General features: G+C 43.2%; 2 protein-coding genes across 2 annotated transcripts; both read left to right on the forward strand.

Moving 5' to 3' along the window:
• The first annotated feature begins 11,828 nt into the window (after positions 1-11,828).
• LOC144102486 (52 kDa repressor of the inhibitor of the protein kinase-like) lies at positions 11,829-12,966 on the forward strand. The gene is made up of 2 exons (XM_077635749.1): positions 11,829-12,073; positions 12,816-12,966. The coding sequence occupies exons 1-2, from the start codon at positions 11,985-11,987 to the stop codon at positions 12,964-12,966; spliced, it is 240 nt and encodes a 79-aa protein (XP_077491875.1). The 5' UTR covers positions 11,829-11,984.
• A 1,479-nt stretch (positions 12,967-14,445) lies between these two features.
• On the forward strand, positions 14,446-15,888 carry LOC144101888 (uncharacterized). Its single transcript, XM_077635112.1, has 5 exons — positions 14,446-14,533; positions 14,618-14,695; positions 14,782-14,859; positions 14,977-15,120; positions 15,243-15,888. Exons 1-5 carry the CDS (start codon positions 14,473-14,475, stop codon positions 15,314-15,316), a joined length of 435 nt encoding a protein of 144 aa, XP_077491238.1. The 5' UTR covers positions 14,446-14,472; the 3' UTR covers positions 15,317-15,888.
• Positions 15,889-16,305: the final 417 nt, after the last annotated feature.

Raw genomic sequence — 16,305 nt, forward strand, 5'->3', positions numbered from 1 at the left:
ACATGAAAAATAATGCCAAGCTCCAATGCCCAGCCACAACAAGCCACGCTACACTGTGTACTTTGAATTAGCAACTGCAGTGAAATGCACATTAAATGTGGGTTTCATTTCAGAGCAGTCAACATATAACGGATTAAAATGCCACCCTGAATGTCTGGCTGAACAGTAATAAAAGCTGTTGCTGCAGCTTTGGCAGACATGCTTCATCATAATGTTCCAAATGTGACTAAAGCTAAAAACAAAAAAACAAGAGAAAATAACCAAATAATAAGAAATGCACTCGCATGGCACTGCAACAACAAAGACAAGTAAGGCTAGACATTTCTTAAAGTCCATTTAGCACCAGAAGGGAGATTAAGGATGGCCACCAATGGCACATTCATCCAATGGCTACTTATTGCACAGACTGTATTTTTGTTTCCAACACCTTGCTCCATGAAAATTTTGAAATAGTGTGGGAAACAAAATATTCTGCTTGCACTGTGCTCTACCAAATGATAACAAGGTGTCCTGTATACTCATACCCTTCTTTATGCTTATACCATGTTGCCCCATGGTATCTTCAATAATAACCCTCATCGATGCTTAAAGTATCTGTGCTTTTCATGGATGGGGCATTATGCACACCATTTCGTCCATGGACGACAGGCACTAAGGTCTATAAACAAGTTAATTCACAGGCTATGAACATCAGGCCAAAGCATCTGTGAAGGCGAGGATTTATATTCAAGGCTTCTTCCTGTGGTAGCATGTATTCCTTTGGCTTGTCAATATTAGCCTGCGAAATTAACAGAGAAAAGCAGTGTAAGCGAATAAAAACTGCACTGCCATAAACAGCGATGCTTAAATTCTTTCTTTATAAATGACTGCATGTTGGACAACACACAAAAAGTACCTGGAACCATCCATCAGTTACAGAGAAAAAAGGATATGAAAGAATGTGGACAAGAAAGAAATACCAGCAGACATCATGCTTATGATACAACTATCTAGCTTATACTATGGCTGGAAGTCAACGCCTAGTGCAGCCCTAGACTGCAGCTCACTTATGGAGGTCAGTGGCTGTAGCTCTGGACTTGGGAGATGGGAAGCAGTGGGGCTTGGCTTATGCCAAAACATGGTGATAGCTTCGAATAATTTCGATCACATGAGGTTCTTTATTGCGCTATGACACCGCATACCACATGGGTGTGCTTGCATCTAACTGCCGTCGAAATGAAGTGACCGTTGCCAGGATTTCATTCGACAACATTGCACTCAGCAGCCAAACAAAAAAGCCATTGAGCCAGTATAGCAGTTTGCATGAATATCCATGTTTCACATGTTGCCAGGTTGCTGCTGCTATTTTTTCACTTGTGAGGAAAGCGTTTCTGGCATTGCAATAAAATAGGTTAGCGGATGTTGCATACACATTTGAAGATTTGCATGCACTGGAATCTTTGGCTCAGGTGTGTTCATGAAAGTCCACAGTTGTGCATAACATTGAAAGTAATTGCAATCAAACTCCTCTCGAGCATGGGAGCTGGCTACAAATAAGGACATTTTTTGAAGCTCTTGGCTGCGTCAAGCTACATGCTGATTGCAGTTATGGCTAAACATGGTTGACAGGGCACTGAAATAACCCGTTTCGTTACATCTGCTGAAAATTGCATTGTGTTGCATTTCAGGGGGTCTTATGTCTCCTAATTTTCTAGAGGCTGTTTCACCATGTGGAAGTTATGTTTCATTTGCTTGTTTTGGAATCTGTTTCACATTGTGGAATTCCTTGACAGCACTCTCTAAAGCAAGGCCTGGTAGCATTCCAAGCACACTCTGAGTGCCTCCGATGCTCTATAGAAATATCTGTATATTTATGCAATGGATTGGGTCTAGTAGTAAGCATATCTGGTTCCTCTAGTGCTGCATACAGCTCTGGGCAGACAAAGGAGTTGACAAGCACCGTTTACTTGATCTGTTTTCTACTTGCCATAACAGTGTGTGAAAGGCCCGACAATGGGAAGTTTTGTGGGGCGATAATTTTCAAGAGAAGTGAGTAGCGCTTTCCGCTCTACCTGGTCCTGTGGAAGCAATGCACTGGTGTTAACGTGACCAGCAATAATGACCAAACAGGGAATTGTCATGTGCGTGTACCAGTACTATCCTCTCTCGCGCAAGTATCGCTAATGTCTCCCCTCAGTTTCCACCAATTGGCCATCCTGTGAAACGAAGTCTTCCAGACACAAGTACAAGGCTGACGTGACATGCAAGTTTAATACACTTGGCATACAACGCCATCTCTAATCAGGTACGTACTTATGCAAAAAAAATAAGTCACAGTGAAACTCGTCCAAACAATAGTATTAATGCCATACCAATAACAGAGAAAAATGACTAGATCTTTTCTTTCGGTGTAAAAAATCTCAGTGTGAACAGCAGATCCCACCTCAAAAGACAACACATAGTTAAGGTGATGACAAGAAGGGTATAAAGTGAATCATTTGAAAAGTTTCCGCAAAAAACTGAATATACCCAGTATGTCAGGCAAGCATTGCCAGATATTTTGTTTTTTTCAGGAGATAAATTTCTGCACAGTAATAATCTGCCACTGAAAGTAAAGAAATTCCCCAAGTATTTAGGAATTTCCGAAACAAAATTCAAACTTTGTGAAGCAGAAATGGGAGACGCTTAAACATACAAAAATGGTAAAGTATGAAGCGCCTCAGTAGTGATCTGGTCTCTCTCTGTATCCTCTTTCTTATCCATCTGCTAGAGAGTACAATAGCAACTCACCCCAAAACACAACTTAACCCTTCGACACGTTATGTAACAGCACATAAAGCAAACTCGCAGCTTTTTCCGAGAGTCGTCTGCATCTAGTAGCCTTTCTTTGTTTTGAGGTGAACTTCACATCTTTCATAATGCAAATACGCTAGATTTTTTTATGCCATACAGTGAATGCAGTGAATATTTTGTGAAACAGTGAGCGGTGTAGCATGTCGTCCGCCATTGTTGTGCAAAAATATTTTGCCACCATTTTTAGCATAACTTTTTGCCTCAATTTCAAATGTAATGCGCACCTTCGAAATATAAATTATTTTCATGGACCTTCGGGAGTTTATCTTCTAAGTCAAAGCATATTTATGTCGCTATTTTAGTCAATTACAACACTTTGTATAAAATTTCGCACCTTCTTGCCATATTATGTTTGATTTTTGCGGTGGAAAACTGACAGGCTGTCTTCATAAAAACCTGAATATATTATTTAGGTTGAAAATTATTCCATTTCAATGAAACAAGAAATTGCGCATTCCATACATAACCATTTTTGTTGGAAACACTACAGTGTAACTGTGAGCTAACACTGCCCAACAAATTGAAAACATCGATGCCAGTTAAACATTTATCGTGTGCATACAAATCGAGCTACACTCTAGTCATACCACATTGCATTTGTCCACAAATTTTTCACACAGCAGTAATGCAACCAGATCTTGGGGAATAATTTTTAATTGTGCTGTTCTGGTTGCTGCTCATATAAATGTTAATTACCCTAACTTACGTAAACAACTACTGATATACAAAATGAACACTTGGCATATTTCTCCAAAATAACAAACAAAACATCTGTCCACTGTTGTGACACTAGTGAGGGAATGCAACTACACACAGTAGTACTCTTGAAGGCACAGCGCTGAGCAGTGCAACAAGCGATGCCAGAACTCATTTTCTGGGGGGTGGGGGTGCTAAAACTCACACAAATGGCAAACAAAACAGTGCCAGTACTGTGGAGTTTTAAACTACAGGACACAAATAAAGAGCATTAGTACTACAACAAACAGTCAGTATGTCAAGACCTGTTTTTGGCAGCAGGTTTAACAAAATACTCGTGGGAAGCAACCAAGAACACACAAGAAGAAATAAAATAGAATCTGAAAATACACTGAAAGACTTCTTGCCTCAGTGGACTAAATGTTTCTAAAAGCACATCAGCTGAACAGCTTATATAGAATCGCAGCAATTACAACAACACTGACATCAGTGGTGACCGACCCAATAGTCTTCTTGTCATTAACACCCAATGAAAATATGACAAGGCTAGCTTCAGTAACACATACACCTTACAAAGAAGCTAACTTAAAGCACAATTCTAGCACAACTGCTATTCTGACAAAATGGCTGAATATAGTGAGGACACAATATTCCACAAAATATGCTACTTGCATGCAACACAGGAACAGTGATCTGTCAAGTGACACCAGTTCTTCAAATTTTTTGTTCAAAAAACGTAATTCTTAAAGCCTAAATACAAAAGCAAGCCACGTAATCTTGAGGCTCAACTTTTGTTCTCCCCCCACATACGTTTTGCTAGCACTATTACAATGCCAAATTGAAAACACAACACATCCGCAGTTTTCAATTTTGACAGTAAGCAAACAAAGCTGCAGTGATATACGGCAGCACTCCAAAACCATTTTTAAAAATTTCGGGGCAATCAATTGCGCTGATGTGGAGGGCATGTGATAGCCTTTGCTTTCCATTCTCCAATGTATTCCATTAATAATAATAATAATTGGTTTTTTGAAGAAAGGAAATGGCACAGTATCTGTCTCATATATCCTAGAACACCTGAACTGCGCCCTAAGGAAAGGGATAACGGAGGGAGTGAAAGAAGAAAGGAGGAAAGATGTGCCGTAGTGGAGGGCTCTGGAATAATTTTGACCAGCTGGGGATCAGCACAGCACACAGGCGCCTTAGCGTTTTGCCACCATAAAAACGCAGCCGCCGCGGTCGGGTTCGAACCAGGGAACTCCCGATCAGTAGCCGAGCACCCTAACCACTGAGGCACCGCGGCGGCGCAATGTATTCCATTCCGACTCTATTTTTTCACTCACCAACACACCAAATATGATTACATTCCGATTACGCACAATCTGCCAATATTATATTGCAGCAATGCCATCTCTTTGAAAACACAAGTACACTTGGGACAATAAAATTCAACAGACAGTCAGGCCACCCTTTTTTTTCCCCAATCTTCATCATAAATCTGAGATCTAGTACCAGCAATAAATATATTAGACATACTGCCGCTGAATGCCTTTCTTCAATGGGAAGTGATGCCACCCCATATGTCAGATTATTTTTTTTTCCTTTAACGTAAGTTTGGAAGTCCAATATACTTGTGGCTCTGGAAGAAGAAATGAAATAGCCCAGCACCAGTGCAGTACAAGGCCATGTCAGCGTCCCATTCAGGCAAAGAGCGCGTCAACAATAAAGAATGGCCGCAAATCAAACTAGCTACCGACATAGCTTAAAAAGGAACACTTGTCATAGGCCACCTAGCTAGCATGCTGCCAGCTGGTTGTCAATAGGACAGCTACCAAAATGCGTTCCAAAGGGCACCAGAGAACTCAGCTGTTCCTTTAGTGTCCTGGCTCTTTGTGGTGTTTTAAACTGCACTTAACTGAGAATGCCTTTGAGCACAAGTCACAACGGAATGGTTTTTCATGCCTGTGGGACCGCACGTGCACCATAAGGGTTAGCTTTTGTTCAAAGGCCATGGGGCACAGTTGGAACTAGAAAGGCTTCTCACCAGTGTGAATCCAGACGTGTCTTACCAAGTTATCTTTTCTAGAAAAGGCACTACCACGAAAACTGCAACGGTATGGACGATCACCTGTATGGGTGCGCAGGTGTCTGACCAGGCTGTTCCTTGTTGCGAACGCGCTATCACAGTTACTGCAATGATACGGGCGATCGCCTGTGTGGGTGCGAATATGCGCTACGAGGTCAGATCTCTTCTGGAAAATCTTGCCGCAGTGGGTGCACTGGTGAATCTGCTTGCCTGTGGGCTTGTCCCAGTGAGTACTCATGCTTGTACTAATGGATGAAACACTGTGGTTGGCAGGGTGCTTTTCATCAGCTGGACTTTGTCCAGGAAACACGCCAACGTCGTGGTCTGCCATGACTGATCCTGCATTTCAAAACCAGAGCACTTTCATCAAAACCTCAGGCCCAAGATGCCACAGCTTGCTTGCAACTAGAGAACAAAAGCCATATTTAGTATGCTCAGTCTAGGCCCTTCAGTCGAGAACTGTCCAGTGGAAGTAAATCTTCAAACTTTTGGGATTTACGTAAGGGACATGGCAACATAGCAGAGAAATAATTCTCATCAACTTCGATGCACAATTATTAGGAGTCTGCAAATATTTAAAGTGTAAATATGAATAAAAAATTTTAAGAAGATATAAATAAGCTAACATTGCACAGACATCTTTTTAAAAAAAGTGTATATCCTTTGCAACCAAAAGATAAAACACTATACTGACTCAGCACTATACAACAAAAATGGTGTGCACAGAAGTGTATATTGCATGATTAGACAGCATTAACCCAGGTTTTTAATAATTTCGTGATTTCCAGCTCTGATCCTTTTTATATGTAAAGGAGGAGAGATCAAGCTAACAGAAACAGTACTTAAAAGTATGCCACAGGTGATGTGATCACACAACATGAGAAACAAAATGAAATCAATGAATTCATATGAAGCAACAATTAAAGGTAACATTATGGGTAGCAAAACCTAATTAATATGAATTTCCAGGGACTGGAAGAAACTACCGATTTATTCAATGGTTGAGTTATAAAACGCCCCCTCCCACATCACTGATAAAAAAAATTGCGGTAAATCCTTGTGAGGAGGCTCACAGTGCAAACAGTGATAAGCCCGTGACAAATGTGCAGTTTCGGCGTACTGGAAGAACAACACAGACACAATGTTTCCCTAAATTTCTCACAAATCAGTTTTCCTTTTCCATATTAATAATATGTTAGGTTGCAGAAGTATTTCTCACATGTTGTGAGGCATATTTTGGGAATATTTTCCTGATGCAATAACTGCTAGGACCTGATTCGTCCAATCTATTGGTCCAGTTGGATCCAGTGAGGTTCAATTGGTCAGGTGGCTAAAAACACAACTGGAACCAATTCGAAGATCCAAATGGAACCAGTTCGAATGTCCAATTGGTTCCAAAAAAAATTCCCAAACTTTTTTTTTTCTGACGGTGGTTAGTGTAGCAGGGGGTGGTAGAAAATTAGATGGCCTGATGAGATTCAGAAGTTTGCGGGCATACAGTCGGCACAGCTGGCAAAGGACAGGGATAATTGGAGAGGCATGGGAGAGGCCTTTGGCCTGCAATGGTCGTAGTCAGGCTGCTGCTGCTGATGATGAAAAGATGTGTTCTCATTCTGTGATAGTTTGAAGCAGGTGGTCACGCATCATGTTCACAGCTCGTGTGATGTGACCAACCCACCTGCAGAAATTTGCTAAACATCCAAGACAATCGGTGCCCGCGTGAAAACGGTTGACCCTGTGAATGACAGAAACAAATGCCGTTGTACAGTTTACCTGACACCTTAAACTTAATGTTTGGATAATTTGCCCAGATATTTTGGCTCTGCCATGAATGGATTAAAGGAAGTCAGCACAATATTCGATTGCTGCGAATTAAATATTTCAAAATTTTCGAAAATAAAAAACTCTCAGATACTAAATTCTCGAACTGAGTACGAGCCGAATAACAAACATGTTCAATTCGATATAGGAACTTCAAATATTTACACTGCCACCCTTATTTTCGATATCGACATCCTCTCATAAGTCTGTATCTGACGCAACTTCAAGGCCTCAAGCCGTTCAGACTCATTCCTGTCACTAGAGTACCAGTTTAGAACTAAGGTATCAAAACAAGCAAATGAAAGCACGCATGAAGCACTCTTGCCAGAGCTATTATTAATATTATTATAGAAGATGGTTTATGGTATAGGGGAGTTTAATGTCCCAAAGCAACTCAGGCTATCAGGGACACTCTAGTGAAGGGCTTCGGAAATATCGACCAGCTGATGTTCTTTAACGTGCACTGACATCGAATAGTACACGCATTAATAAACAAGAGGCATACACCAAAAACTTTTTCGTTAATTTTATATGACTGGCTTGAGACGGTTCTCGCAGCCATCTGTAGAGGGTTCCATATATATAGGTAGCAGCCATTTTCAGCAAAAAAATTCACGGCAGTAGTAAAAACAGACACAAATTTAATGTGCGCACATGAATGAACTGTGACTGGAGGGATTAAAAAGTGCACAGTTGTGAAGTGAAATTTACTTCTTTGATTTCTGCATACAGTTCGCATTTCACCTGGCAAAAAGCTCATGTTACCGGCAGACCGTAAGAGTGCAAAACCCTATCTCAAAGCTGGTTCATACCTCGTCGCATACCAAACTAACATACACTTAGTAATAGACGTAAACATAGTTTCCATGACACAAACGTCTTTCATACAGATTGGTATCAGCAGTGAAGTGGTGTAACATGTAAATTTAGTGCTCCCGTCACATATGTACAAAGAGCTACAATAACTCCCTCGCGGTTTTATTAACCTGTGTTTCTTAACCGTACTAGCCTTCCCCATGAGCCGGAATGCGATCGACCGAACAAACAGCTATGTCTTCGTGACCTCAATCACAGTCTGTTTACCGGGTACCTATAGTTGATTACCACGTAGTTATCTATATTTGCCAATGTATGAGAAAATGCGAAACACAAATTTTGTTCCTTCCCCCTTTAAAGGTGCAGTTGTGGAGTTTTGGAGGCCCGCTCAACCCGATTTAATATAGCCTTTTCCTTGCCTCCTATTGGAAATGAATATTATTTATGTACAACATTTTCGAGTTAAAAACAATGAAGAATATCTACTTTAGCTGATTTTTCTTTCATTTTACTGCACACGTGTATACGCTCTCATTATAGCCTGATATGTGCGGAGATAGGTGCTATTATGTCTAAATTACTGCAATCTTTTTCTTCGCGCAGTTAAGTGCAATGCGCCCATGCTTTTGTATAAAGCTATCCTTGTTGCATACGCTGCACTGAAGTTCAACAAGGCGGCTTGATTGTACTTCTGAGTTCACTTATACTTTTACATTGACTAGAACGAAGTGTGCCCACTTTGTCGATGAGCTAGCCGTCCATGCTTCGCAATCATGCAGCTCGCGCATCCATCGGCTGAGATGTATAACCGGTGGCTGTAGGATCCTTAACAATGCAACGTTCCCTGCATTGTGTGCAGGGAGCGGCCGCCAAGTCTGAGCTGATCCAGTTGTGCTTTATTTTCCCTCTTCCACAAGCTGAAAGAAAACACTACAGTCACCTCGCAGACCAAAACTCCTTTCAGTGATCGACAGCGTGCGTTTGCGTGACGCACTCTGCAGCTGGAAGACGTCAAGCTGAACGAAACAATTCCCAGCACGGTTTGAAGGGCGTGATTGTAGTACTCATCTGCCAAAAGCACCTATTGGGGTTGGGAGAGTAAAGTCGTGGGTGCTCTAAACGCGCATTCAAAAGTGGCGCTGCGTGGCACGTAGAGTCAAAGTCCACGGCAGCAGCAAGACGGCGCGGCACAAACTTCAGTTTCGGTTTCGGTTATTTTTTTTTTTAGCTAGCACGGCTTGTTCATGCACTGCCAAAGGCTGACATCCGGGACATGCTGCCCAACTTCAGGTGGCTTCACTTTCGGGCGCCCGATGCGGCATCCCAGTGGTTCTGCCGCCTCTAAAAAGGCACCTAGGCAAGGATAACGTGCGCAGCGCTCCAAGCGGAAATTACCTTTTTTCTTACCTATATTTAGATACACAGGCGGCATAGGCGTTTGACACCCTCTCATCTAGTTCACTTTACCCGCGCACCACACTCGACACGACCACCGACGACCACACGACGACCACACGAGACCCTCTAAAGAACGCAACGGCTGCCACGCCGCTGCTAACACAAGAAGGCAAAAACAACATTCGATCATGCCGCTGCCGCCGCTGCTGAAGCGGCGCTGTAAGCGGTTTTGAGATTAATTAATTTTCTACAGGAAATATATCGAAAGAATAAAGTTGAAATACATGAGAAGGAATTAAGGGTACATCAACTGTCCAGGTACAAAAAAAAAACTAAGGCAAGGTTGTTCTCTATCACCGCTGCTGTTCATGCTTTATATGATAAGTATGGAGAGAAGGCTACAAGGAAGCAACCTAGGTTATGATCTGTGCCGGGTTCGAACCCCACCGCGGCGGCTGCGTTTTTATGGAGGAAAAACGCTAAGGCGCCCGTGTGCTGTGCGATGTCAGTGCACGTTAAAGATCCCCAGGTGGTCAAAATTATTCCGGAGCCCTCCACTACGGCACCTCTTCTTCCTTTCTTCTTTCACTCCCTCTTTTATCCCTTCCCTTACGGCGCGGTACAGGTGTCCAACGCTATATGAGACAGATACTGCACCATTTCCTTCCCCCAAAACCAATTATTATTATTAGGTTATGATCTGTCATACACATTAGGCGGAAAGGTTGTTGAGCAACGACTACCGGGTTTAATGTATGCGGACGATATTGTACTGTTAGCAAATAACCAGGAAGATTTGCAAACTTTGGTGAACTTCTGTGGAGACGAAGGAGACAGTCTAGGTTTCAGTTTTAGCGCAACTAGGTCAGGTGTGATGGTTTTCAACGGCACAACTGATCAGGAGCTTACAATACAGGGCCATGAAATACCCAGAGTGGCCGAATACAAATATCTCGTGGTATGGGCAAACAAAGGGCATATGTACACGGAAAAACACGAACAGTCTCTCATAGCAAAAGGGCGAAGAGATGCCGGGATAATGAAACGTAGGGCATTGTGGGGGTACAACAGGTATGAAGTCCTCAGAGGTATTTGGAAAAGAATAATGGTGCTGGGGCTTACTCCGGGAATGCGGTTCTATGCTATAAGAGCTGAAGTTCAGTTGCGATTAGAAGTAAATCAGAGAACTGTTGGAAGATTAGCACTAGGTGCCCACGGGAAAACCACAAACGAGGCAGTACAGGGGGATATGGACTTGGCAACGTTCGAAGCACGGGAAGCTCAGAGTAAAGTGCTATACGAAGAACGCCTGGGGAAATTGGACGATAACAGTTGGGCAGGTAATGTATTTAAATACCTGTACAGAAAGAGCGATGACACACAGTGGCGGAAACGAACTAGAAAGCTGACCAGTAAGTTTGCCAGGGACGAGGAAGGAGAAAGAAAGAGCATTAAACGGCAGGTTAAAAACGTCGAAGGTAAAAATTTGACAGATTCAATGGAAAAGAAGCATAGTGTAGAACTATATCGATGCTAGAAAAGGCAGATCAGGAAGGAAACGTTTTATGATAACTCAAGGGGCAGTGCCCTCCTCTTTGAAGTATAGGTCAGGGAGTCTTAGAACGTTCAGCTACAAAAAGAAATTTAACGAAGAAGATGACACATGTGCTGTGTGTGGTAAATCTGTAGAAACAACAAAACACCTCATTCTAAATTGTGATGGTATCCATCCAGTTGTCGATGCATGCAAAGTGGTTTAGCGCGACTGCAGCACAACCAGAGGATGGGGGCCAAAAGACTCATATAAAGAAATAATAAAGCTACAAAATTGGAATGTAATCTGCCAATAAAAAAAAATATATTAGCACCTCGTTTTATGAAAGAGGTAAGTCATTTTATTAAAACCTGGCAAATTTTGTATTTTTGCAACACTCTTGACCTGCCCCCTATTCATGAGTGTGCGGTGCATTACAGCGCGTCTTTGCAGGCCTTGTTTCGATACCCGGCTAACCCGGCCACAGTGGCGGGAGCTTACGAAGCGATTTCTTATCGCCAGCTGTCTGCGATGGCGCGCCTGGTAAAGCGTATAAATTTAGCTCGCTGGTCTCAAAATGCTCCTTTTGCGAAGTTTTCATCGTCCTTGCACGTCGCTTCTTTGTCACCGTACGGTAAGATTTGCACCCCGCTGCACCGCTGCGGCAGTTTTCTCGGTTTTGTCGTTTCCTTCGGCGTGCGGCCAGTGCGAAGTCTTTTTCCGTCTTTGCACGCTTCGCGCTCTTCTTTTGAAGCGCTTAGCGCTTCATTTCAAGATGAGCTTGCGGCATGTGATGAAACGATGCTCCGTGGTACACCAAGGGTACACTGCGACAGCGTGGATAGTACCATTGGTGTCACGCTACACCGATTCCCGCTGGACTTTCACAGGTGTGTCGTCTGCTCTAGGTATGCGCGATAGCTTCGATATGGTTTCGCCGGGCTGTTCGCGCGTGTTTCATAGCTGTAACCCGTTCGTGCGTACTTGGCTTCATGTTTTCGGGGATATTTATGTACTACACTGCAGGGCACACACTTTCAGTGCTGAGGTGTGCGAAAGAGGCCCACATTTTTCTAATTTATAGTGAGTTTCATGCAGCTGACTATCACCAACGTGAACTTCACACCGGGCTCTCAGGAGCAACCACGTGCACGCTACTGACCGGGAGGCCCATTTAGAACAAAGTTTGCTACCTGACGGCTCTGAGTACGACATTGTTTAGTTTTGCAAAACCATGAAGCCAATTTGAGGAACCCCCTCGCAGCTGGGAGTATCGAAACTCAGCCTCGTGTATGTGCGCGGCTTTGAGGAGGCTTTAACTGGATTCGCTCAGCAGGAGTTATTGCCTGCCTTGGTATTGCTGTCCTACATATACATGACTGTCAGGGTAATTTTAAACGCACTTCACTCTCGTCACTCGTTGAGCTTAGAAAAGCAGCTAGCCGCGTGGCATGAGGATGAGCGTTACCGCACTCTGGGGCGCAGAGAGCTTGGCGCGAGCATAGTTCAGATGTAATGCAAGTATAATTTACTGCAGTTAGCAGTGACAGGAATAATGACGCATTGGCGTTTCGAGTATGCGTGTTCCTTTTGGTGCAGTTGTATCTAACGTGCATGTTGCATCACGTCCAGGTGCCGAGCGTGGGCGCAGTTCTGCCGCAACGTCAGCCTGGAGAAGAAGGCGCCGTCGCAGCTACGAGAACTCAGGATTTGCTCGAGGCACTTCGAACCATCTGTGTATCTGCCGATAGGAAGGCTGCGACACGATGGTTTGCCTACTTGAGCAAGCATTGCTGGTAATTTTTGTTATCAAACTTTTAAGGCATTCGCCGCTCTTGAAATGTCAGGTTTTGTGAAAAAATGAAATTTTTCCTTTTTGTCGTAACCGTAAACAGTCTAGCGTCTTTTGCAAAACGCAAAACGAATTATGTATCTGTCTTGTGGCTTTAAAAATTACAGTAAATTTTTACCTGCACCCTGCTAAGCGAAAACGAAAATGGAAGTATCGCTTTCACGTGAGCACATATAATTATATACATATCGTGTGTGTGTGTATATATATATATATATATATATATATATATATATATACATATATATATAATATTCGTTTTACGTCTCTTGTATGCACTGTACACTGTATGTGAGGTTCGTGACCAATGTCCAACATAGCATAGAATTAGGTTTGTGCTTGTGGTAAGCTAATGGCACAAGCTTAGTAGGCGAAGGGTGCTCAAGCGAATTTCTAGGCACGGGTGCGGAAAAAGTACACTGACGATGTGAATACTCTTGCCTGATATTTCCGGTAAAAAAAAGGATAATGGAAGTGGGATATTCGGTAGTCTGGTATGGCAAAGGACTCCAAAGGATCTTAACGTGAGTCTGTCAGTCTTCCGGTTCAGGCTGTTTGATGCCGCTAGCCACTTCAGCAACGGAAACCAGGCGACTCTACATGTTTTGCAGCAAGTGGGAGTTGAATCTTTCATATTCACCGTGAAACCTTGTCTCATGAATGGTCCCTGTCGTGTCCAGAGGGCATTCTCGTCCTTCCTTTGATAGCTCAAAAGAAGTGAGGGGGAAAAAAGGGTGAGCCTTCCTAAATGTTTGATGAATTTTAGTACTCCAGAACTTTGCTTTCTTGTATGCAGAGCTTCTTTTTTCATCTTCAGTCTTATCAGGATGCAATCTTATGCTGACTTGGGCAAGGTACGCTTGGTGAAAAGCTTCTCGAGATATTGTGTGCTCATGTGTTATGTATCAAAGCATGCACTGAACGATTATAGAAATGCACTAATTATTGTTTGTGTTGTTGCCTTTTACCTCAATATTCATGCTAGCGAAAGCCAATGTTTGTACAGGTTTTTATTTTTTGCGATAATTGCTTACGAATTCATTCTTGTTGCATCTCATTGCGTAGGCCATAGGCTGACCTGCATAAATCTGTAAACAATATGGGGCACATAACTTGATATGCGAGCTATCGTTGTTTGTGTGATAGGCGAATTTCGCACTCTTCAAAATAAAACATAGCATACGAAAATTGCAAATGATTTACTGGTGCTCCACAGATGCTGATGACATCAAACTAATGTGCCTAACGATTAAGGGTGGTAAACAGAATTTTATTTCATTGGATAAGCATTTTTCTTTCTAGAGTGATGACAATGTGAACCGCATGCTGTGGAAGCTATAGTTCTTTGGAAATTATTTACTATAAAGGTACTGAATTCTCTTTTCTCTCCGCAATAATGTTGCCATTTCAGACACCTCAAGCGAATGCAGCAGTGACATGGACTGTTCACAATCTCTGAGCGAAACTTCGGCATCAGTGCGCCGGGCTGGAGAACCAGGTGAGCAGGGTTGTATGCATAACTGACATAAATCTTTTGAAAATGGTGACGACTGAAAGCTCATTGGACTGCTTCCTATGATAGCTGCTGTCTCCGGTGAACCTGTTTCCAAGGGGTACGTCCAGAGTCGGTCGTCCCAGTCGCTGCTACTCTTCCAAGAAGGTGATTGTTATTTCGTATCTGCTCGAACAGCCTGAGGAGGTATGGCTCAGAAATATGCTACAATTCCTTGCCTGTGCGCTGTGCAGATGCAGATGGTGCCAGCCCTACTGGTTCTATGCTGAACCAAGCTTGTTCCCACGCCAGTGGCTTCATAATGGTTCAGTGTAAGTGTTAATTCCGCCTGTGGCGCTTAGTTATTATTTGTGCATTGTTGGGTTGCTGGCTTCCCTGTCAGAACTGTGCTGTCACTATATTTTGTTCTTTATATTCTGTGGGTGCAGCTGACCACACATATGCAGGACCAAGCACTGAAGCAAGCGCTTCATCTCTGGAACCTGGCACGGCAGGGGTGGCCGCAACACTGTCAGCGAGTGCTGATCTGTCACCAGGAGCTCCGTTCAGCAGTTCGCCTCTTTCTTATGAAGGTTAGCAATTTTACAACGCTTTCGCAATATTGTGCACTTTTTGGTGCTACAGGACTACATGCAGCTATGACTAAACCCGACGTAGCAACTTATTGCTCTTCCGTCGACTCTGTACGTTGCAGGATCTTTCACCAGCCCCATCAATGAAAGGGCGGCCACTGCAGAAACTTCGAGCCAAGCTCAGGCAGCTGCGTAACCGCAACAAGAGGCTGCAAGGACTGCTGCTTCAGCGCCGTCGCATGAAGACCACTGCCGAATTGGTAGATAGTCTGCGTGAGCATTTAACACCAGCTGTTGCTGCTTTTGTTGAAGCTCAGTTAAAGATGCACAATGTCAGCAGGTTTGGCCGTCGATGGTGCAGCCAAAACAAAACCTTTGCTTTAGGTTTATACTTCCACAGCCCAAAAGGTTACAGATATTGCAGGAAACTCCTGAAACTTCCATCTGTTAGGTCACTGCAGCTGTGGCTTGCACGCGTACCATTGAGGGTTGGATTTTATCCTGAAGTTTTTGATTTGATCGAGAAACGGGCAGCGTCTTTTCCACGGCAAGACAGGGCTTGCACCATAATTTTTGATGAAATGCATGTTTCAAAGGAGCTGTCGTACAATCCAGTGCCGGACAGATCTGAAGGCCTTGAAGAGTACAGTGCAGCACAAGGTCCAAATCTTGCAAACAAGGCGCTTGTGTTCATGGCCAAAGGAATATGTACGCCATGGAAGCAGCCTCTTGGCTACTTCTTTGCAGATAAGGCAGCGCCTGCAACTGTTCTGTATGACCTGCTCTTCAAATGCCACAAAATGTTGGTTGGAGCTGGATTGCAGCCTGTGGCTGTGGTTTGTGATCAGGGGAACCAAAATGTTTCTCTGTTTTCGAAACTTGTGACCCCTGAAAAGCCGTACTTAAGTGTGAATGGTGAACCGCTTTTCTTTATTTTTGATCCACCGCATTTGCTCAAGTGCTTGCGCAATATGCTCTTCAAGTATGACTTCAGGGTAGGCAGTGGCACAATTAAAAGCTCGTACATACGACAGGCTTATGAGAAGGATCGAGAAATGCAAATTCGGTCCATCCCAAAGTTGAGTGCCCGGCACTTTAATTTAACTTTTGCTTCGAAGATGTCTGTGAAACTCGCAGCACAGGTATTCAGCAATCATTGCGCTGCTGCATTGTGCACATTGGTAA

Source organism: Amblyomma americanum, chromosome 8, assembly GCF_052857255.1.
Source record: "Amblyomma americanum isolate KBUSLIRL-KWMA chromosome 8, ASM5285725v1, whole genome shotgun sequence".
Lineage (NCBI taxonomy): Eukaryota > Metazoa > Arthropoda > Arachnida > Ixodida > Ixodidae > Amblyomma > Amblyomma americanum.

Bases quoted from the DNA above. Each gene is read 5' to 3' on its own strand.
- LOC144101888 (XM_077635112.1), top strand. From the start codon at position 14,473: ATGGACTGTTCACAATCTCTGAGCGAAACTTCGGCATCAGTGCGCCGG. The intron at 14,534-14,617 runs GTGAGCAGGGTT...TTCCTATGATAG, and splicing joins GCGCCGGGCTGGAGAACCAG to CTGCTGTCTCCGGTGAACCT. The intron at 14,696-14,781 runs GTGATTGTTATT...TGCGCTGTGCAG, and splicing joins GCTGCTACTCTTCCAAGAAG to ATGCAGATGGTGCCAGCCCT.
- LOC144102486 (XM_077635749.1), top strand. From the start codon at position 11,985: ATGCTCCGTGGTACACCAAGGGTACACTGCGACAGCGTGGATAGTACC. The intron at 12,074-12,815 runs GTGTGTCGTCTG...CATCACGTCCAG, and splicing joins TTCCCGCTGGACTTTCACAG to GTGCCGAGCGTGGGCGCAGT.